This window comes from Dipodomys ordii, unplaced genomic scaffold (genome assembly GCF_000151885.1).
Source record: "Dipodomys ordii isolate 6190 unplaced genomic scaffold, Dord_2.0 Scaffold45, whole genome shotgun sequence".
NCBI classification, from domain to species: domain Eukaryota; kingdom Metazoa; phylum Chordata; class Mammalia; order Rodentia; family Heteromyidae; genus Dipodomys; species Dipodomys ordii.
Window position 1 is genome coordinate 10,440,348 of NW_012267261.1, and position 23,164 is coordinate 10,463,511.

At 47.3% G+C, this 23,164-nt stretch overlaps 1 protein-coding gene across 2 annotated transcripts in view; it reads left to right on the forward strand.

Annotated features, from left to right (window-relative positions):
• Mylk (myosin light chain kinase) overlaps positions 1 to 23,164 on the forward strand; it is a 195,090-nt gene that overhangs the window by 108,131 nt on the left and 63,795 nt on the right. For both annotated transcript variants that reach the window (XM_013019424.1, XM_013019423.1), the window contains 4 exons: positions 348 to 419; positions 865 to 1,847; positions 7,756 to 7,872; positions 17,506 to 17,592. In XM_013019424.1, coding sequence (XP_012874878.1) covers positions 348 to 419; positions 865 to 1,847; positions 7,756 to 7,872; positions 17,506 to 17,592 — 1,259 coding nt within the window. The remainder of the gene's footprint in view (positions 1 to 347; positions 420 to 864; positions 1,848 to 7,755; positions 7,873 to 17,505; positions 17,593 to 23,164) is intronic.

The window sequence follows — 23,164 nt, forward strand, 5'->3', positions numbered from 1 at the left end:
CAGTTCTATCAGAGGCCCTACCGATGCCTTATTCTCCGATTGACTAATTGATTGTATCATATAATCAAACCCACAGAAAAGTTTCCTACTTCTAGATGTCTATCCTAGCTGCAGTCCAGAGTTATCCTTTTCTCCTTCTTCTTTTGAAGCAAGAGCTGGGAAAATAGAGTGAGTACGAGATTAGAGAGCCTTGGCCTAAATCTTAAGTTTCAGATGGATGTCACAGTTAAGGCTGTGGCCTCCATCTTCCTTGGAGGTCTGCCAGCCCACCACCAAGTCCATGCCTGCCTTGTGCCCCACACAGCACTAAAGCCTTTTGGTCCTTATTGATTCCTTGAATTCTTCAGGAACCGCGTTGGCAAGTGCAGTTGCCAGGTGTCACTGATGCTGCAGAGCAGCCCTACCAGGGCCACACTATGGTGAGTGCCCCCAGGAGTTGCCCGGCCTAGCCCCTTCCTTTACCCACACTTTCCCCCAGGGCTCAGCCCCAGACATTGAGCTGAGACTGAGGCTGAGGCTGCCAGAGCCAAAGGGAGAGATTGGAAAGGGACTCGGTTGGGAGGGAGGGCAGAGGAAAGGAGGGGTGATGTGTGTTTCTTTTTCTTTTCTTTTCTTTTTTTTTTGCACACATCCTTATAAGGCTACTGAAGTCATTACCGATGTAATAAACCAAGTAGGCAAGCAAGCAAACGCCTCTCCCCCAATGTTCCCGTCTATAAACACAGCCTGGCTGGGCCCCCATCTCCCTTCCCCCTCCTCTCTGCCCTCCGCCCGCCCTCCGGGATTTGCTCTCCCCTGACGTTTCTGGCTTACCCAGCCCCTTTTCCTTCTGCTACTTTCCTTTTTTCCCCTCACTGGTTGCAGGGGGCGGGAGCCAGCCAGCTGTGAGGACCTCTGTAGTGGAGGAGTTGATGCTGATGGTGGTGGTGATCGAGATGGGACCCTGAAGCCTGGCTGGTCAGCAAGAGGACAGGGTTGGCCAGAGGAGGAAGACGGAGAGGACGTGAGGGGGTTGCTGAAGAGGCGCGTGGAGACCAAGCTGCACACGGAGGAGTCGATCCGCCAGCAGGAGGTGGAACAGCTGGATTTCCGTGACCTCCTGGGAAAGAAGGTGAGCACCAAGACTGTGTCTGAAGAAGATCTGAAGGAGATCCCGGCTGAGCAGATGGATTTCCGCGCCAACCTGCAACGGCAAGTGAAGCCAAAGACTGTGTCTGAGGAAGAGAGGAAGGTGCATAGTCCCCAGCAGGTAGACTTCCGCTCTGTCCTAGCCAAGAAGGGGACTCCCAAGACCCCTGTGCCTGAAAAGATTCCACCTCCCAAATCTGCCACCCCAGATTTTCGTTCTGTGCTGGGCAGCAAGAAGAAATCACCAGCAGAGAATGGTAGTGGCAGTGCTGAGGCCTTGAATGCCAAGGCTGGGGAAAGTTCCACATCTGTGGGCAATGCACAGCCTGCAGGATCCCTGAAGCCCCTGGCTTGCACCAAGCCTGCTGAGACCCTAAAACCAGTGGCCAATACCAAGACTACTGAGCCATTCAAGCCTGTGGCCAATGCACAACCTGCAGAGGCCCTAAAGCCAGCCAGGAAGGAAGAACTCAAGAAAGAGGTTAAGAATGATGTGAACTGCAAGAGAGGACATGCAGGGTCCACAGAAAATGAGAAAAGAGCAGAGAGCCAAGGGACTGCCCCAACCTTCAAAGAGAAGCTGCAAGATGTCCGTGTGGCAGAGGGTGCAAAGCTGCTACTCCAGTGCCAGGTGATCTCTGATCCCCGAGCCACCATCACCTGGACACTGAATGGAAAGACACTCAAGTCTACTAAGTTCATCATCCTCTCCCAAGAAGGTAAATGAGGTGTGGGGTCGGGGAAAATGGGGATCCTGTGTCTGGGTCACTGTCAGTTCATGTCTGGTGGGTGGCCTCTTATAGCCTACAACCTGAGTTGGAATTTCAGCTCCTGTTCCCCCTTATTCACGGGATAGGGCCCTCACTCAACATCCTTGGGTACATTCCTACCCCCTTGCTGGGGAGAGGGCTGGGCATTTAGAACATGCTCTGTGCTAGTGTCTACCTAGCAGAGCTTTTTCCTGGCACCCTCACCCCTGCTCCCCAGAGTAGACCTGGGCCTGAATTGGTTGGTACTCCATAGCCTGGCATGGAGAAGGCTAGGAAATGGGGGCCAATGACAGAGGCAGCCAGGGACTCTGAGCCAAGAGCTGCTTGAGAAACAGCACTTTGGATTTGAGGAAGGCTGGGTGATAACGGGACAGTATAGGACTGTGAGTTGGAGTCAACAACAGACTGGGGCTTGAGAGCAGTGTGGGTTTGAGAGACCAGAGGGAGAAACCAGAAGCCCAAAAGAGCCCCAACTACATGCATTCACTAGCCAAGCTCAGAACTAGCTGCTTGCTTCCTAATTTGGATGAGACCTGTGTTTGCTGGGATTTCACATTCTTGGATGGTGGGGGAGAACGGGGGCGGGAATCCTATTATCTGTGGCTTTTTGGGGGTCTGGAGTCCCCAGATGGGCCAGTTTATACCTGGAGAAGAGAGCGAGTGCAAAGAGGATTTACCTAGCCCCGTGGAGTCTGTCAGAAACTCTGAGGCCAGTAGATAACCCATGTCCCTCTCTGGTGGCCGGAGTTGTCCAAGCTGAAAACCGATGCTGGGACTCTGGCCAGGGCAGGTTACAAAGAAGCTAAGTCCTTCAGGAGGTAGAATTTACTCTTGGGGGCCTGAGGCAGCCACCATAGAAGCCTTAAGAACAAGTCATGGTAAAGTGAACACAAGCAATTCAGCTGAGCCCTCAGATCAGGCACTCTTCCCCTCTGCTCTCTCTAGCTTGGTCACACCCCTCATCCCCTCTTTCTCTTGTCCCTCATCCCAGGCCATCTTCCTCCTTCAACCTGGAAGGAATAGGCATTCTCAGATCATCTCACTCTGCTTCTGAGGCAAATCTGGGGCAGCGGAGCATAGAAAATCTCAAGACTATAGGAGTGAAGGGGAAACTGGACTTCCCTCTCAGCAGAGAAAAAGCAGGTTGTTTCTGCTAATGTGTTATCATGGAAACTTTTTACATGGGCATCCCCAGATTGACAGGGTCCTCTTGAGGTGTTTCTTCCATCCCCGTCTGCCCGCCTTGCTTCTGCCACGTCCACACAAGTGGTTGTGGAGGACCACCTATGGGATATGTGGGGGGAGTGGGGGGAGTGGAGGCCACCATCCCCCACAATATTCCTGGGAAGGGGACCTCCAAGTTGGAAAGCCCTTGGCCAGACTGATTGGAGACTGTGACCAGGAACATTTCTCAGGTTACCCTGTAGTGATCCTTCTGGGCACGATGAGAGAGTGGGTGACTAGTCAGCAGCTTTGAGACCTGTGCAGTAACCTAGATTGACATGATGAGAGCTCCATGAAAACTAGGTTCAGACAGTATTGGGGGTGGGAGTGGGGAGAGGGCAATGCTCTCTCTCCCCCCCCACCTCTCTTTCTCTGAATGAGCCTATCTTGACACAGCAAAGGGGAGAGTGTCTTGTCTGAAAACATCAGCCCTGCTTCCTGTTCCTACACTCATCACTCACTTCTGCTTTAAGAGCAGTGCTTTGTTAGGGCTTATCGGTTGCTACCTGACCATGTCCAACAGCAGGGAGCAGAGCATGCTCTGTGGAGGCACAAGCTTTGGCTCATAGTAAAAAAAAAAAAGGGGGGGGTTGGAACCAAGTGCCCCTGAGTGGGTCACTAAGTGTCATCTGAGCCCTGACGCAGGCCAGGCTTAAGCAACAGGGAGGTGGTCAGAAAGTGGACTCTCCAATCAGGGGTCCCCCAGCACCAAAGATAGGCTTCTCATATTCCATCTGGACTGGAGAGGATGGCTTTTTCCAGTTTCATCCTATGTTATGCCAGGGAATTTAACTTTGAAAGCAACAGGGAGCTATGCAAGACTTTGGGGATGAGGAGCATCATGCACAAAATTTAGACTTTAGGGATTTTGATTGACTTTGTGCCAAGAACACAAGTCTGTAAACCTGCTTAAGAGGTCAGTGAGAAAGATGACAAGGCTTAGACTAGCACGATGGGCATGGCCACAAAGAAGACAGAAGTCATAGAGCCTGTGGCCTGGCTTGAATGGCTGGGCAGGGATGGGACTAGCTAAGAGGGGGAAGGATTGGCAGCCCCATGTGTGCATGTAGGTGTCTGGGCCACAGGAATGATGTCAGGTGGCAGGTGGCTTGAGTCAGCTCATAGAGGAAGAATAAGGAAATGGCTACTCCATCTCTCCATCTCCCCAGCTTTCCCCACTGAGTTGAATTCTTCTCCCTCCATTGCACTGACTCTCATCCTGTCATCTTTTCTGCCATTAAAATTCGCTTCCTCCAGGATGTCTTCCCAGGCCATTCTCACCACGTTATCAAGAGATACTTGTTCCCTCCTTGCTCTCCATCAACACACATTTGTGAGTGTGGCCACTGCTAGTGGATGTGCTGTTAGTAGGCTTCTCGGATGTTCTAGCTCGGATAAGCCTACAGATCACCAACAAGAGACCCAGAGAAGATGTGTGATAGCCATTGGCAGGAGCTGACCATTATTTAACACTCAGAGGGACAGTCATGTAGAAATGTTTTTCTTCCTATATTCCCAGAACTGTAGAGAGATGGTGTTCAGGGTGCTGCTAGCTGACCCCTCCAGGGTTAGGCATTGGGTCTTCCTTTCTAGACCTGTCTTGGCTGCAGGATGGGAGGCAATGGCCAGTGAGCCCAGAAGAGGGCTGAGGTAGTGTTCCAAGTGCTTTATCTTTCTGCTTTGCTTTCCGCCTCCAGGCCAGGCTTCCCTCAGCAAAGCATTTCTCTCAGTGTCATAAGGAGGATTTGTTTTTGTTGCTGTTGTCAAGACATGACTCATTTTTAATTGCCTTCAGGATGGAATTTTGTCAAAGCTTTTTAAAAACTATATAAGTCCATCCTACAGGGATGAAGAGAGAGTGATGTTCCCTACTATATGCAAAGGGATTATTCCATTGGAAAGATGGACATATAATCCACTTGAAGAACTCTAAATTAGAATTAGGTTCTGTTTGATACATGACCTTTCTTGCATAGACCACCTGTTGCAAAAATGGCCTTTGTCATTCTCAGAATGGTGTGTGTGTGTTTTCTTGTAACTGTGTTCCAGGCTCAGGGAAAGAATTCATGGTAGATACAGTCAGTGCCCTCAGACCTAGGTGTGGGAGACAGGCATGTATTTCAGTAATGACCTTGAGAGAAGTATTTTGGTCATGGTGAGCTCCAGGTGTCTTGAAAACCAAGGAGAGGTACAGCTAGAGCTAGGAACTCATGAGTAATACAGAGGGTACAGGCCTAAAGAAGTAGCCAGGGGGTGAGTGGCATTGCTGATCTGTTCCTACCAAGTGGGCAAGTCAGAGACTCTGCTGAGGAGGCAGAACCTTCAGGCCTTCAAACTATTCCCTGCCCCTACCCAGCCCCTTTCTCCCTGCTCCCACCCCCTGCTCAGCAAATGAGAGAGCTGGGGAGGTCTTCAAACACACAACACTGACTCCCTGGACAAGAAAGGCTCTGGGCAGAGCTCCTGCTGAACCACTCAATGGATTCCTGTTCCTGGCTTTTTCCCTTTCTCTTCACCACCTTAAAATTCCCCACTAGATTGAGGCAAGAAAAAAAGAAAGAAAGAAAGAAGAAGGAAGGGAGAAAGAGAGAGAAAGAAGGGAGGAAAGAAGGAAAGAAAAGGAAACTCTGGGAAACAGTTTTCTTCTGGAGGTCAGGAATGAGCTGTCCCACAGGAAATACCAGATTCTTCATCTGGGGTAGCCAGCCTCCCAGCCTGCTCTGGCCCTCCCTCAGCCCACGCCTGCTGGTGGCCAGGGTCTGCTCTGGTACTTGGAAGAGCTGGGGAGAAGGGGCAGGACTGAGTCCAAACTGCCCTCCCCAGCAGCTCACTACTGTCAGCCATGTGTGTCATTTTTGTTTAAGGCTGAATGAAGGCAGCCAGGCACTGAAACTGAAAGAAAACTGAAGACTTGAGCCGTACATTCCTGGGCCAGAGTGGGGTTTGGGGGGTGGGGATCACTCCCAGAGCCTCAGCCCTACCTGATGGAGGGTCAATTTCACTTAAGACTCCACTTTCAGGCCAGAGGTCATTTCAGCATCTTCCTGCTACCCAGATGAATGAAAAGTTCTCTCTCTAGAGGGTTGTTACCCTCACTCCAATATCCTTGTGTCTCTCCATTCTCACCACCATGCCAGACTTTCTCAAGTTCCAACAAAATCCTTTTTGCTGCAGTTTCTATCGATTGTCTCCTAACCACAGTGGGAAGAGACCCTGGCCAGTTGCCCTTCCTGAGGAAAGAGAGAGTGAGGCCTGTCAAAGAATGTGTGGAAAGGGGAAAGGGTATAGGAGATATGGGACTCCAATCAGCCATGTTGTCCTGGGAAGTCTCAGGCCTTTTCTTTCTCCCAGTCTGAGGGAGAGTCTCTGGGCCCAACTAATGCCAAACTTGCTCTCTGGATCTCCTTGTGTTAGTCAGACCTATGTGTCCCCCTAAAGTAGAGAAAGGAATTGTAGGAAATAGGGTAGGTATCCTTTTTGAGATCCTCTGGGAATTGGGCCCATTGGCTTCCCTTCTGGTCTGGCTCCCCACACACATACCTCTGGGACACACACATAGCTCTGGGCTCCTAGTGCCCATGGCTTATGGGAGCTGGGGATATATTGCTCTAGGCATCAGGATACACTGGGCTCTTCAAGTGATGACTGCTGCCCTGACCAACAGGGCAACCTCAGGCAGGATGCCATGCTATCAGAATGTATCAGAATGCAGAAACCTAGAAGGCCCAGCTCTCAACTGGCCTCTCCCCATACCCTAAAGGAAACCTCAGGAGTTCTCTCTATCCACCTCCCATCCCTACCCCCATTTCTAGAGAAGTAGCCAGCCAAAGTTGAAAGAACCAAATGGTCAAAAGGCAGATCCCAGATTCCTGCGTGGGCTGATGTGACTCCTTTCCCCCCACCTCCAGTCAGGCCAGAGGAGGTGGGGAGAGAGTCAAGGGTAGACCAGTTGATGATCTGCCTCTCTCTGAGACAGTCAGAAGACCTGGACCCAAAGGAAGACAGCCCCAGGTGCCTCTCCTGACAAAGTGCCTCTCACTGGCTCCAGTTTTTTTGTTGTTTTTTTTTAATCTCAGATCGTCTTCCTGAAAAGCCAATGTCATGGTCCCATACTAGAATCTCCTTCTCCCAACAGATCTTCCCAAAAGTCTGTGTCCCTGGCTGGGCAAGGGTTCCTTCCTCTCCCACCCATTTCTTTATCAAAAATCCCCTTTCCAAGAGACACTCTTAGAATCAGTACCAGGGCTGGCCAGAGCCCCCTCCTGAGCCACTGTATCCAGCATAGTTTTGGAACCTGCACCTAATTCCTTTCCTCTTGGTCAGGGCACAGGGTTCAGAACCATCTCCATCCATTCCTTCTATTGCATCAGATGCTCTTGAGGGTCTGAAGCTACTTCTCTCCTCCTCCTGAAGCCTCCAAGGAAGGCTGAGTGGTACTTGGAGGAGCATAACAACTTTTGGAAACAGATTATCAGCAAGAGACTACACTGGCCTCAGCAAGGCCTGGATTGATTCCCACAGGCCTCTGCTCCTGGAGGCTGCTGTGGAAAGATGGGGCCTGCTGTGTTCCAGATGCCAGGCAGGTACTGGGACCTACCTGGGCTACTCACCCTCTCTTCCTATTCCCTCACAGGCTCACTGTGTTCAGTGTCCATTGAGAAGGCACTGCCAGAGGACAGGGGCCTATACAAGTGTGTAGCCAAGAATGCGGCTGGACAAGCTGAGTGCTCCTGCCAGGTCACCGTGGATGGTAAGCCATGCCCACTCATTGTCATAATCTCTTAATGCCTCCTGCACCTGGATGACCTGCTCCCAATGGTTCCCATTCCTACCTAGGAATTCCTTTGGTGAAAATGAAACTATCTTTTTCAAAAACAAGACAGGAAAAAAAGTGACAGCCCTCCTTGATCACCCATATAATGGCCTCTTCCTGCACCTCCTGCTTGGAGGAGGGGGCTCTTCATCTCCTCCTCCTTTTCTTCCTTCTTTTCCCTCTTCTCCTTTTCCTCCTCCCCTTCCTCCTCTTATAATCCTGACCTCACATCCAGAACCCTCTAAACAGGAACACCAGGCACTAGGGCACTTGCAGAAGAAAGGACACACCCACAGGAAAATGATTACAAGGGTTTTTTTTTTTTTTCTAAAGCCAGCAAACAAGAGTGACTGCTGGTGCTGGGGCACACAGACCCAACCTGGGTCCTGGGGAATTGAGGAGGGAGCTGAGTGTGGGAGCGTCTTCGAGGAAAAGGTGAGTCAGGCTGAGGCTTAGGGCAGAGAGAACAGAGCCACCTCTGCCAAAAGAAAACAGCAATAGTGAGACAGGGAGAGAAGAGAGAAGTTGAGATGGGAGGAGCCATGGGAGAAAGAGCAGACCCATTTGGTGTGAGTGGGGTTTCCATCTTAGGCAGGGAAAAGACCTCACTGGGAGACTTGGGATTTGTTCTGAAGAAATGGAAGAAGTTTGTATTTGTGACTCTTTTCTCCCCTCCCTAAGGAGTATAGGTAAGAGAATTTGAATAGAATGAACCTTATGATGGCTTAGATTGATACTATTAATATTTACTATTATTATTTTATCAACATCATCATCACAGTATTGGGTATCAGACCCTCAAAGGCTTTGTAAATACTCTTACCACTAAAGTACATCTCCAGCCCCAACACTCTCATTTTAGAGATGTGAGAACTGAGGCCATTCAGAGAGGAAATAGACTGGTTGAGACCCCCTGAGCCCTTTATGGTGAGCTAGCGCAGAAGACCATCTGGGGATTCCCAATCTAGTGCCCTTTCTTTGACTTTTAATACTTACCTGGAAATGTCTAAAAGGGTAGGTTTTTGAAAACAAGCTTCTTGCCCTTGACATGCCTGGTTAATAACCCATCAGTGACATGTCAAAAGCTAGTGTCCAAATAAGGTGTCTGGAAGAACAGCTTTGTTGTTCTCCTGGCTCCTGAATGGAATCGCTTGAGTCCTAAAATGCTAATCTGTTTTACTGCCACCTTGCAAGATGCAGAATCACTGTCCTCATTCCTGATTGCATAATCTGATCTCTTGATCATAAAACTGTGATCTACTGAACGTAATGAATGGGAAAAAGGAGGCAAAGTCTTATAAAGAGATGTCTTTTAAATACACAGTGACAAGGTAAATTAAATTGCTAGCAGCCAAAAAAGGAGATGCTGATATCCTCTGAGATTGTTTCTGCTCCCAAGAGTGCTGGACATACTGACTCTAGAAAAGCAGATCTAGCAGATCAGCTGAAGGGAGGACAGAGGAGATGATGGAGAGAAGCTGACGCTCAGACTCACCTGGGAGCTCACCACCCAGGTCAGAGTTCTGCTTCTTTCCAGGTGTTACAGCTTTCTGGGGAATTTGACCCCAGAAGATGATTTCTAATCGCTCCATGTTCATGTTGACTCACAGTCCTTCCACACAGGAATCCCAGGACTCTTGAACTCCTATTTGCAAGGCTAGCTGCAAACTGGAGAGCAATTCATTCTTCTTAGCTGTAAAGTGTTAGCATCTTGCCCAGATTTGTTTGCACAGTGAAATTTCCTTTACTCCTACAGATTCAGAATCTTTAGTGACCTTTTTTTTTCTTCAAGGTTTAAGGAATTCTTTCTGCCACTTAAGGAACTATGCTTGCCCCGAGGTCTACTAGAAGATTCTTTTGCTGTCCCCACTATTATTTTTTTGTCGGTCATGGGGCTTGAACTCAAGGACTGGGAACTGTCCCTGAGCTCTTTTTACTTAAGACTCGTGTTCTTCTATTTGGTGTCAGTGACACTTTCGGTTTTCTGGTGGTTAATTGGAGATGAGTCTCACACACTTTCCAGCCCAGACTGGCTTTGAACAGTGATCCTCAGATTGTAATCTCTTGAGTAATTAGGATTACAGGTATGAACTACTGGTGCCTGGCTTTGTCCCTACTAATACTCTGTGTGTGTGTGTGTGTGTGTGTGTGTGTGTGTGTGTGTGTGTGTGTGTGTGTGTGTGTGTGTGTGTGTGTACATGCACTGCATCCCAGGGCTTGAACTCAGGATCTGAACACTATCCAGACTTTTTTTGCTCAAGGCTGGTGCTCTACCACTTGAGTCACAACTTCATTTCTGGCTGTTTTTAGTAGTTTGGTGGGGATAGCACTCTCACAAACTTTCCTACCCAAGTTAGCTTTGAACCTCAGCCTCTTGAGTAGCTAGAATTACAGGCATGACCAGCATTATCTATCTCTAGTTCTTTCATGTGGCCACTGGCCACAAACTAGGAGCTGGGCTTTGGGAGAAAAGCTAAAAGTGATAGGAGATAGATAACAAACTGAGTCTCAGTTAATTGAGGCTAGTTTGGTTTTCAGAGAAAAAGAAATAGGGACACCTTCTTCACTTCTTTTTCCCTGTTCTTACTCTTGGAGAATTATCAGTGTCCTGTGTACTGGGTAGGATCCAGCCACGCTTAGCTCTATTTTCCATGGAGAGCCTTCACTGCTTTCCTGTCATGTTGCATTGTTGCACCTTTCTACCTCCTTTTGTCTGGTGCTCTACCCAGCTGAAAAAACTTCCTGTCTTTTCATTTGCCCTTCTTCCTCTCAGCTATCCCCACAGCATGATACTTAGGGATTCCAATGAGTCTGAGTATCCTTTGAAATTATAGACAAGTTTTGTTGCATATGTGAACTAGAGCATCTTTATGAAGAGCAAAGCTCATAATTTTAGTCAAAAAAAAGTTGCTTGAGCAAGTGCCGTGGCTTCCACATGTAATCCTAGGCACTCCGGAAGCATGGATAAGAAGGATCATGGTTTGAGGCTGGGCTGGTGGGGATAGTCACAAGACACCCCAAAAAAAGACTCTCAATAAAAAGCTGGGCATCACAGCACATGCCTGTTATTCTAGCTACTCAGGAAGTGAACTAGGATTGTGGTCCAGGCCAGTCCAGTTATACATGTGAGACTCCTATTTGAAAAATAACCAAAGCAAAAAGGGCTAAGGGAGTGCCTCAAATTCCAGAGCACCTGCCTGGAAAGTACAAGGCCCTGAGTTCAAACTCCAATACCACAAAAAAGGAAAGGAGGGAAGTAGGAAGGAAAGGGAAAGGGGGAGAGAGAGAGAAAGACTTAAGCCAGGTGGAGTGATGCACACCTGTAATCTCAGCATTCAGGAAGCTGGAGGCAGGAGGATCTTGAATTTGAGGCTAGTTTGGACTATATAGCAAAGCCCTGTTTGGGGAATTTTTTTTTTCAGTGAAAGAAGGCAGCAGCAGGGGGGAACCACTTGCTCTGAAGAGTAGCCAAGGTTGAACCGTAGTTGAATTTTCAACCACTCTAGTCATTGTTGGACGCATTCAGTTCATCCACAAGTAACTCTCAGGCTGATTTCTGGGCAAGGCCAGTCCTGTGTTCCTCACAAGAGACAATGAGGTCCTCCTCCACAGTGCCAACTTCAGGCTGCTTTCTCCTGCCATTCAGCAGGGAGGGCCACACCCCCTGAAAGCTACTCACCATGTCAGCCTGAGCATTAAAACCATACATCTGAGAGCTGAAGGTGAGGCTCAGGTGGTAGAGTACCTACCTTCCAAGCTGTATTTCAGGCTCTTATCAAAGTAAGCCCAGTAGAGTTCAGTGGCTGTGTCATACACATTATTATTTTCCTTATATAATATGATAGGGGAGGTAACCTGTACAATGCATCATGTCTGGCTATTTTAATTGTGCTATTTGGACCTTTTTTCTATGAACATGGGTATTTTGAACATGTTGTGATTTGGTTATACCACCCTTCCCTTCAAACTCAGCAGAATGGAAGTAAGCCTAGAATGGACAAGTACTTACCAGAAAACTCACCCCAGAAAGAAAGAAAATCTGGCCTTGAGTGTCTGCTCTAGTCAGACTCTTTTACTTTATATTTTCTATTTATACAATAGCTGGTGTTTCTCATGCTCAGCAGCATAAACAGCCTTCCTAGAACGGACACTATGCACACTAAATCCAGACTGGACATCTAGCCTACCTGGCAAATTATAATATGGATCATATAGGCAGGCCTCAGGTGTATCTGGTCCTAGAGCCTTCACTTTTCTATGATTTGGGGCATGGCCTATAAGAATCCCTAATGAGACTGCATAACTCATTTCTTGTGATCCAGATACACAGGAGATAAGAAAGCCCTTCTTAGGCCAGCATAATAGGAGTCAGAAGATATCCTGGTCCCTCCCTGGATCATCCAGCCCTTCCCAGCCCAGACTTCAGCTACAGTGAGAGTAGGAATTTGGCCACACAAGATATATGTGCCATTTTTGGTCAATACTACACACACACACACACACACACACACACACACGCCTACACATACCAAAAAAAAAAATAAGCAGCACACAGGAGACAAGGCAGGAAGATCTTAAATTTGAACCAAACACTCTGAGCCATATAGCAACACCATATCTCAAGAAACAAACAAAAAAGGAGAAGATTGAGAAAGACAGAGCCACCCCATGTCATTGCTCACTCATTCAACAGATACTAATGCTGGGTCTTTCAGGCACTGCTGGAAGAACTGGCATTTGGAACAATAAACAGAAGAAGTACCTGCTCTAACGACTTGACCTTTTAGAGAGGAAGCAATAGTGCAGGTGAACAGATATGTTGCAATGTCAGGTAATGCTGTGTGCTATGAGGAAAGCACAGCCTGGTGATGGGAATGCTACTTCAAAGAGGCGGGTGGCTGAGGCCTGTGGAGGAAGGGACATTTAAACAGAGGCAGGAAGTGATCAAAAGAGTCCCAGAAGAGGGAATAGCAACAAGATTGTGCTTATGACATTCTAGAAGAGGAAATTGGACGGGCAGTATGCTATAGGGTCAGGGCCCAGGTCTCTGAAGCCATGTAGCTCATGATAGGAAGCCAGATTTTATTCCAAGTGTGTTGGGACAACATTGGACACTTGTAAAGCATCACTTAGGTAGAACAGACCCAGGATGTGTCAAGAATGGAGCAGGGAAACAGGTCTTAGGCAATGGCACTATTGAACCTTACGCTCAGTAGAATAGACAGAAAGGATGGGCGTGTTCATAATCTGGTTTGATATAGAACTGATAGGAGTTGCTGATGTTTTGGGTCAGTAGAAGAGAAAGAGGAGTCAGTCCAAGGGCCTTACATAGTCTACTCTTTGTTGAAGTCTTTGTTTTCATGGAGGAGTAAAGCTCAATGCTTATATCACCTACTGAAATCAGATTGTAAGAACTGGGAAACAATCAATAGTTCTCTAAGTATGAAGCTGAAGATGTCCATTAGGCCAAGGAAGCAGATCTCCTTGACTGATATTTAGATATATCTGAGGCTGAGTGGGGTTGGACATGAGGAGGCATCCATGTGTAGAGTCCATCAGATACCTTGGGGATTTACTGAAGTCTTAGAGGCAGATGTGACTGGAACTGGGACAAGGAAGAGAAGTAGAGACCAACAATGAGAGTTTACAGGAGATTATGAAGCATTGGCTGCAGGGAGAAACCCAAGTGAAAGGAGATGTCCCAGAAGCCAAATGATGAGAAGTTCCACAAGAAAAGAATGATCAGGATCAATATTTAAAATACTGCTACTGAGTACAGAGATCGGCCTGAGCATTGGCCCTTGGAGTTGGCAACATGGGTAGAGATCACTGGTGACAATGAGGAGGAAGTCAGGGGAGTGATGGTAAGAAGAGCCTCACCTGAAGTGTGCTGAGGACATCCTGACTAGTTGAGTAAGAATCTAGACTCAAACCCTACACTCTAACCACTGAGGTCCATTGCCACTAAGTCCATTGGCACTTCTGATTGTCACTTACCTTGCCATGTTTCTCAGTCCACTGTTACCTTCATGCTTATTCTTTAAATCATCACAGGCAGTTAATGATTAATAGGCTGAACTAAATAGAACTGCTGGGTTTTTGTTTGTTACTCTCATCTTCCTATGGAGGGAAATAAATGTCAGAAAAGTTCAGAAACTTGGATCCAAGGACTCATGGCCATTAAACAGAGCCAAAAAGGAGCCCTCAAATTTCCTGACTAGAACTCTCTCAATAGAATAACTATCAGGCTGCTTGTTGTCTGGCAAAGGGCCATCCTGGAAGAGGCTGAAACCAGGGCCCCTAAATCTACTCCTAGAAGCTTCCTAAGGCCTCCCCCCTCCCTCAGCCTAGGATCAGAGAGCCCCAGATACAACCTCTTGGGGGAAACAAGCAAGCAAAAAAAAAAAATGCTACTCTGGAAAGATTTCCTCCAGAGCTAGTCCAGGAGTGGAAGGGGTGAGGCATTGTCCATATAAGGACAAGTATCCCTCTCTCCATAGAGGCCCCCCACTTCTCCACACCTCCACCCTCCTCCCCCATGCTACTTTGGGGGCACAACAGGGCCAGCAAAGGACTCCAGCCCTGGGGCTCAAATATAGAAATGAAGTTCAGTTTCATCACAAAATGATTAAAATAGACAGAAAACTACAAGCTGCTGTTAAACTTTTATTACTATTATTTTTATCCCCTGGGCAGCAGCGCGAGCACAAAGCTGGTTTTGATTAAGCGTGTGGTCCTTCCAGGCCATTCCTCGCTGGCAGTTCTCACAGAGGACTGGTGGTTCCATGTCCCTGGCCAGGCCCCATGGCACAGCACATAGGCCCCGCAGTGCTGGCACATGAGCAGGGAGTGTGGTCCCCCACGGGGCTCCAGGTTTGCTTTGAAAAGGGAAACTTGAGCCCTATTCCTCACAGCCAGATGGAAAGATAAGGTGTATCCAAAAAATGTCTCAAAACCAGACTCAAAACACAACCCAGTGAGCACTGAGACAGTGCTGAAGCTGACACGGACTGGTCCCAGGGCTTTCTGAAGGTGAAGGATTTTCTCTAGGGGGCTCCAGGGTTGTATAGTCAGAAGGAAGGGATGCATTAAAGGAAACAGTGCTTCTTGGCTCTCCAAAGCACACTTGTGTGCCTTTTCTTTCTTGCCTGGATCTGAGGACACTGAGATAGAGAAAATATGAGGTGTTTTTTTTTTCCTCTGTGCTAATGGCAGAAGCAGAGGTAGAGGGCAGTTTTTGTGATTTGCTCAAATTCTGAAGATGTGAATGACAAAAACAAAAGGAGAACTCATCTCTCTGACCATGATAGGACTCTGAAAGAATGACACATAGGGAGAGAACTAATATAAGGCCCCACTGCTATCTTTCAGAAATCCAAGAAAACAGGCTCCTCATCCTTTGCTCACTCGTGCCTCAGTTTACCCATCAGTAGAAAAAGAATCCTCACTCTTCTATCCCAGTCTCCTCTATGCTCTGGGACTCTTCCAGGAGAATGCTGAAATAGGAATACAGAACTGTGTATACATTCTATCCTTCCAAATCTCCCAAAGTCCCAAGGAAGTTTCTGTCCCTCACACCATGTGTCCACATGGAACTGGTGCTCTTAGGTGTGCACAGCTTCTTGACAGCTTGGCAGACCTGTGTCCTGGTGGCAGGGACCTGGAACTTACTATCTGGGGTTATTCTGCGCTTATGGAAGGTGGTGGGATATGGGTGGTACATAGTAGGGCAGGGGTCAAGGTAGGGGCTAGATTACCAACCTCTGCTTGAAAGGATTTCTTCCATCTTTGTCCCTTACTCTCCACCCCTTGTCATACACTGTTAGAAAGTCCTACTTTTAAGTCCAACTGACTCTTTCCTACAGCTTCACGATAAAGGCCTTCAGCTATCTTTACTATTGCTACTGTTACTTGCAGGACTGAGAGCAAAGGCACATGACAATTTTATAGTTTGCCCAAGTTTTGCATCAGGGCCTATAGCTTGCTAGACAAGTGTTCAACCATTTGAGCCACACTCTAGTCCTTTTGCTTTTAGTTTGTTTTTCAGATACAGCCTAGTCCTCCAACTTCAATCAGTCTACCTCCAGCTTCAGAGGAACTAGGACCACAGGCGTGAACCAACCACCATGCCTGACCTTTTTTTTTTTGACATAAGGTCTTGCCAGCTTTTGCCTGAGCTTGCTTCAAACCTTGATTCTCCTTTCTTCACCTCCAAGTATCTGGGATTACAGGCATGCGTGAGCCACCATGCCCAGCTCTTAGCTGTCTTCAGTGGGAAATTGCCTATCACAGCCCTGTGGCTTCTGAGCTGCCATTCATTTGGACCTACATAATACCTGCACAAAGCCTGTCACTTTGAGCTGGAAAGAGTATGTCCTCAGCCCCTGTATTCTATGTTCCTGGTGCTTTCTGCTCCTGAACTACAGAAGCCCAATCTAGGCAAGACCAGCCAGGGCTACCCGTCCTTGGGGTGGAGACAAGGAGATGGACCTTCCTCCCCAGCCAAGCCACAGGAATGTAACCAAGGCCCCATCTGGAAAGTCCCCCCACCCCCTTCCTCCCTGTGAGCTTCCTTTTCAGGAGCAGGAAATGGAGGACAGGAAGGGACTCAAGGGGAGTGTCCTCCCAGCCTCTCCCCTAAGAGTGTTCCTTGGGTGGAGGGAGGGTGGTAAAAACTGGAGATGGTGATAGCTAGTCAGCCAGCAGCAACTTATCTCAGTCCTGGGTAATTTGCCTATGTCTTAAAGTCCATTTTTAAGGGAATAGCTGTGCTGCCCTGCTCCACCCAGCCTAGCCCAGCCCAGCCCAGCCCAGAGTGCTGATTCCACACTACTCCACAGCTGAGGGCTTCCTCAAGCATTATCCATGCTTTGTATTGAACTAGAAAAGAGAGCTTGGAGCAGAGAGCTGAGAGGCTGTTGCACTGCCCTGCCCAATACATCCAGTGCTGCCCAGCAGGGATCCACTGCACCTACCTTGGGAGAGGAGGTAGTAGAAGCCCTCAGACTTAGTGCTCTCCTTAGCCCCAGGGGTGAGACATGCCAGCTGCCTGCTTCAAGGCCTTTATCTGGCCTGTTTTTGCCCAGGACTAAAGCAAGTCTGAGAAATCAGTGGCTGCCAAGTCCTCCCCTCTGCCAGATCTATAAGCCTAAGGGCCAGGACCCCATTCACTTTGGAAGACCTTTAGGAAGACCAGAACACAGCTGAGTAAGTTGGGACCCAAGGAAAAAGATGGAACAAGCCAAACAGAGGGTGCCCAGCTTGCCAGGGCCATTCCTGGCGGCCTTTGCTGCCATAGCAGGAGCATTAAGCACTTCCCTCGCCTGTGCATCCATCTCTGCTCATGGTTCTGCCATCTGATTTATCAGGCTTGTGCAGTGCAGCAGTCTCTCTCCTTCTTTGGTGCTCCCAGTGGAGCGGCCAGTCCAGGCGTCAGGCTGCTACAGAGAGGGCCTCAGAGAGGAATGTGGGCCGGCACTGGGTTGAGGTGGGGTTCTAACTGAAGTGCCTCCTCTGCTCAGCTCCTTGGACAGCTGCTGACTGACAGTGGTGTTGCTTGTTTTGTTCCAGATGCTCCGGCCAGTGAGAATGCCAAGGCCCCGGAGATGAAATCTCGGAGGCCCAAGAGTTCCCTTCCCCCTGTGCTAGGAACAGAGAGTAAGTACTTACTTGGATTTGTTGTGCAAACCCTTGGACACCCAGGACTGAGGTGGCATCAGAGGTCAGGTCTCCTGATCACCTACTGTGACCTGAGTGCTTCCTGGAGGTCTGGCTTCCTTGTGCTCAAGTGCCCAGTGAGTGATCTCTTGTGGAGATCTCTTCCACAACCCATCTCTTCACACTCATATGTGCCTGGGAGTGGAGGGGTTGCTATGGAGACTTAGATCAGGAGCTGCTCCTGATCTCCCCAGTTGATTCTATCTTACCAGAGGAAGCTTTCTAAATTGTAGTTTTCAATTTCTCGCTCAGGCTGAAATCGCCAATGGTCCTCCCAACCTCTGAAATCCCACAGAAGTGAACCTTTTTTATGTTCACACCCGGGACACCTACCACACATGGGCACATGGGATGTCAACATCTCTCTTACCAGATCTGCCAAATCTTTGAGGTCAAGCACTTGACCTTCTCCTGAGCTTCTTCCTCTTTGCTCTTGAGTCATTCCCTATGGTATACCTTTCTGGTCATTTCTCACTGCAAAGCCATTTTAACTCTGAGGTCTAACCCTCTTCAGCTCAAAGAAACAACTCTGTGAGTTCTCAAAGCATCAGCACCTCCTTCCTCCACTGTCTTGTTCCCAGAATCATGAGATTGCATCCATGTCTCTTCAGATGCTCCTTGAGGGCCTTGCCTAGGCCTTGGTCAGGGACCTTTGAAATTATGTGGTATAAAAAGCCAAAACAAGCAGGGCACTGGTGGCTCATGCCGGTAATCCTAGCTCCTCTGAACCACAATCTGAGGATTCTGGTTCAAAGACAGTCTGGGCATGAAAATCCATGAGACTCTTATCTGCAGTTAATCACCAGAAAACTGGAAGTAGAGCTGTGACTCAGTGTGGTGTAGTACACGCCTTGAGCAAAAGAGCTCAGGGACAGTGCCCAGGTCCAGAGTTCAAGTCCCACAACCAATAAGAAAAAAAAAAAGCCAAGGGAGAAAGGAGCTTCACTGTTCACTGTGACTGAGATAATAAACAGTTACTTCCCTCTTTATTTATTATTCATTTGTATCTCCTCATGTCTCCTTATCCATAGACACCAAGCCCAGGTCCACATTGCTTTTTAGAGACCCACAAAACTGTGCCATCTTACAAAATCAGAAGAAAAAAGAAACAATTCTAAGACAATGTTTTAAATTCATAATATATTGATCTTTATAAGTAGAGCAATTTATAATGTGCAATTCACATAATTAAGGTAATATATGCATATGCTTACATGTATACATACATATTTACACATATGCTTTTATTTTCAGTGTCAGTCCTGGGGCTTGAACTCAGGGCCTAGGTGCTGTCTAGGAGATTTTTTTTTGCTCAAAGATAGCACTCTACCACTTGAACCTACAGCTCTGTTTCCAGCTTTTGGGGGGACAGATAATTGGAAATAAGAATCTCACAGACTTTTGTTTGAACCATCATCTTCAGATCTCAGCCTCCTGAGTAGCTAGGATTACAGGCATGAACCACCAATGCTTGGCAGATATCCCTTTTTTAATGAAAGAAAGAAGGGGCCCAAGAAGACAGAAGTGCCTCAAAAGTTATAATGCAGCCCTGGCTTCCCCTAAAATTACCATACTGATTTGATTACCTGAACTGTTTCTTGACACCTCAAGTTTTAATAGGGTGCAGAATTGTTTGCACATCCCCAACATACTTAGTCTTAAACAGAACACAGGCAAGCTCTTACTTACCTATGCTAATAGAAAAAAAGCAATGCAGCCTGATTCCTTCAAAGACCACTTCTCTTTTTTCCATTGCAAGGCAGTATTTTATGACTTTTCTGTGTTCTTTTTCTTTGTAAAGTGTTATTTTATCTTCCTAATGCTGAGCTTCGGTTCTTTAAACACAGATAGTCAGCCCAAGTCAGGGTAGTGTGGTGAAGCAGCCAAAGTGAACTTACAATTTCTCCTAGATACTTAATCCAAGTGAGTTCAGTATCCATGAGAATAGTGAAGAGGCCACTATTAAGAAGCCTCAATTGTTAAGAGTACAGATTTAATAAAGTGTTTAAAAAGAATCTAATAGAAATGGCTTAGATGCTTTTATTCTCCAGAGGTATTGCCTGGATCTTGTTGAGCTAGTTATGGGAAATGTGAAGAGACCAGGTGTCTCTTGTAGAGAGCAGGTGGGTGATGTGGTGGTTCAGCCACTCCTGTTCTAGGCTCCAGAACCGTGTCCCAGTGGAATTCTGATAGAGGTGAGGCAGCGCCAATGAAGCACTGTGGAGGAGAAAAACAAATGTGAGACAATGAGCAGACACACAACTGGGCTCTTTGCCCTAAAGAGCTATAGAGGCTGTGGAAAACCCCAGTCGTCAACATCAAACCGGAACTCCTAGAGGACAGCAAGGCTATGACTATGTATTGGAGTCACCTGCAGAGCTCATAAACCACAGAGGCCTGGGATGTACCCCACCACCATCCTGTACCTCAGGATCATATCAGAGCCTCAGGGGTGGGACCCTGATTCAGTGGTACATAGGGAAGCCAGGGCCCCACTGTTGGTTTTAAGCAGATCTGCCTGCTGCTGCTATGAAGTATGTAGCCACTGGGGTCCTCTACAGCCACACTTTCAGAATGTTCCAGTGTCTGAGGGGTTCAGGCAGCCCTAATTATGGGAGCAGCAGAGCTGGAAGGAAGTGATTCATCTTCATAGAAAACACACACATTCATGACTGCACCCCTTGTCTGCAAAGAGTGTTTTTCCCTGTGTAGACAGCCTCCATGGTAGAGAGACTCATTCATCACCAAAGAATAGTTGTGTCTCCATGCCCCCTAATAACCATCTTGACTCCTTTTGCTGGCCTATCTACCAGCCCCTATCACCTGAAACCTATCACCACTGACAGCTGCATTAACCGCCCCCAACCTCCGCCAGACACATGTTCTTGTCCTGCCCCGGATACCCAAGGGATACCACAGGGCTTGGGTCCTGGAGCCTCCTGAAGAGGTGGCTGCATGGAGGTAGGAAATGAAGGAGATGTCTTTTATGTCTGTGTCTCCAATATTTTCTCCCTTTGTGGGATAATTTATTGTAACTACAGGAATGAATTCTTTTTTAAGCATTTGAAACAATTCAGAAATAGTATAAGTCCAATGTGAAAATCTATCTCCCAATTTTATAACTCCAATTCAATTACTCTTCTGTGCATTTATATACATATATGTGAAAAATATGTAAATATGCAAATATACAAGTATATCAGTTGGAGGGTTTTTTTGCTTATAGAAATGGAATTAGCCAGGTGCCGGTGGCTCACATCTATAATCCTAGCTACTCAGGCGGCTGAGATCTGAAGTTCATGGTTCAAAGCCAGCTCAGGCAGAAAAGTCCATGAGACGTTTTCTCCAAATAACCATCAGGAAAACAGAAGTAACTCTGTGGCTTAAGTGGTAGAGTGCTCACCTTGAACTGAAGAGCTCAGAGACAGTGCCCAGGCCCAGAGTTCAAGTCCCACAACTGACAAAATAAAAAAGAAAGAAAGAAAGAAAAAAGAATGGAATCCTATAGTCTGGGCATCTTTTTCTTCACTCTGTTTTTTCCAGTCCTGGGGCTTGATCTCAGGGCCTGGGCACTGTCTCTGAGCTTCTTTTGCTCGAAGCTAACACTCTACCACTTGAGCCACAGCACCACTTCCCACTTTTTCTATTTATATGGTACTGAGGAATTAAACTCAGGGCTTCATGCATGCTAGGCAAGTACTCTGCTACTTACACACATTCCTAGCCCCCATCTTTTTCTTTTACTGTCTTCAGTCCCAGACATGTCCAGTTCCATGAGTAATCTGGCTCTGTGTGTGTGTGTGTGTGTGTGTGTGTGTGTGTGTGTGTGTGTGTGTGTGTGTGTATGTTTGTAGGGCCATGAAGTAACTAATCTGAAGTGACTTTCCTGTTGCACCGGAGCATAGCCAGATCCCTTTCTGTGCATGCCCTTGTTCCCAGCCAGGCCCATGTGGTCATGTGAATAAGTTGTCAGGCATGAGCAAGGATGATTCTGTCCACACCATGACTTGGGAGCCCCTGGAGACTCACTGCTGTGGGGTGTGAAGGAGAAGCCAAGTCAGCTGCCCCCAACTCAAGTGACCAAAGAACAAGGGGCCAGGCAATGACTCACAAGCACAAGAGGGAGATGGGGGAGTTAGTGTGGGAGGGTTTGGGAAAGAGGGAAGCTGGGGCTAGGTTATGAAGGAGAAGAATGCAGTTTATGTGGTTTGGTTGAAGAGGAATGATAACACTGGCGGGGGAGGGAAGGCAGGCCGGAGCCTCGGGGGGGAAACAGTACAGATGCGAGGTGACTCTTGTGAGCATGGTTGAGTTGGGCGGCATTAGTTTTCTGAATTCTTGTGTATTAGGCATCGTCTTAGCTGCTCCATCTACATTGCTCCAGCTAAGTTGTTTACTCCACTGTGCAAATAGTTATTGCTTCTATTTTACATATGAGCAAAACTGTCTTAGCAATGAAACTGCCCTACCCAGGGTGTCACAACTAGTAAGGAATGGAACCGTGATACCAACACTAATCTATTTTTCTGCCATAACACCTTGGCCTGGCCACAGACTCAGGGCCTTAGTTTGTGCTTAAGGTTGGATCATAGGAAATAGCAGGAGGAGGTGGGGGACTAGCTGATAAGACTGACAGAGGTCTGACTGGCAAGTCTGGGGCAGGGAGAGGAGGAGGAAGGAGGGGAGTGGAAGGAAAGCAGCTGACATGTGTCTTTGGGTCTAGGGACTTCTCAAGGTATTTGCTACATGCTTGCCAATAGGTTGTTTTTAAATAACTGTTTTGGTATCATTTCAAAGTTGCACAAAAGTTCCAAAAATAGTACAACAAACTCTTACACTATGCTTTACTTGACATTCACTGATTATTTAGATTTTATTCAGTTGTTTTATACCTAATATATGTATATTCACATTTAGACACCTCTTACAAACCAAATTAGAGATACCATATCCTTGAATTCCAACTCACTGTGTGTCTCCTAAGAATATAACCACAATGAAATTATTGGAACCAGGAAATTTGACGTGGAATCAATGCTGTTATCTAACCAATCCACAGTCCACTCTCCCATTTTTTTCAACTGGCCCAATAATGTCCTTTATCGTTGTCTTTCTCTCTTCTTGATGGGAATCTAATACTAGCACCTCTGGAATACTTTCTTTACTCCTCCAGCCCAAAGTGAGTGGGTCCTCTCCTGTTTGGGAGATAGCATAGGGAACAGCACCCCAGACTCCTCAGTCTGAGCTCCATATGGAATGAGGAAATAGGAACAACTTAGTATGATCAGTTCTAGGGCAATGCTCAGGCCCAAGGTGTAGAAGAAAGCTATGGATCTACAAAGCAGGAGAAGAAGGTCTGTATTCTTCCATTAATTAAATGTGAGACTTTAGTGGAAGATTTACATTCCTCTGTACCATAGCTTCTTCGTCATCCATGGCTGACCCCAGGCCTTGTCCAGCTATGATGTCAGGCCACTGATGGGAAGGTTTTGAGGAACATGTTCAGGTGAGG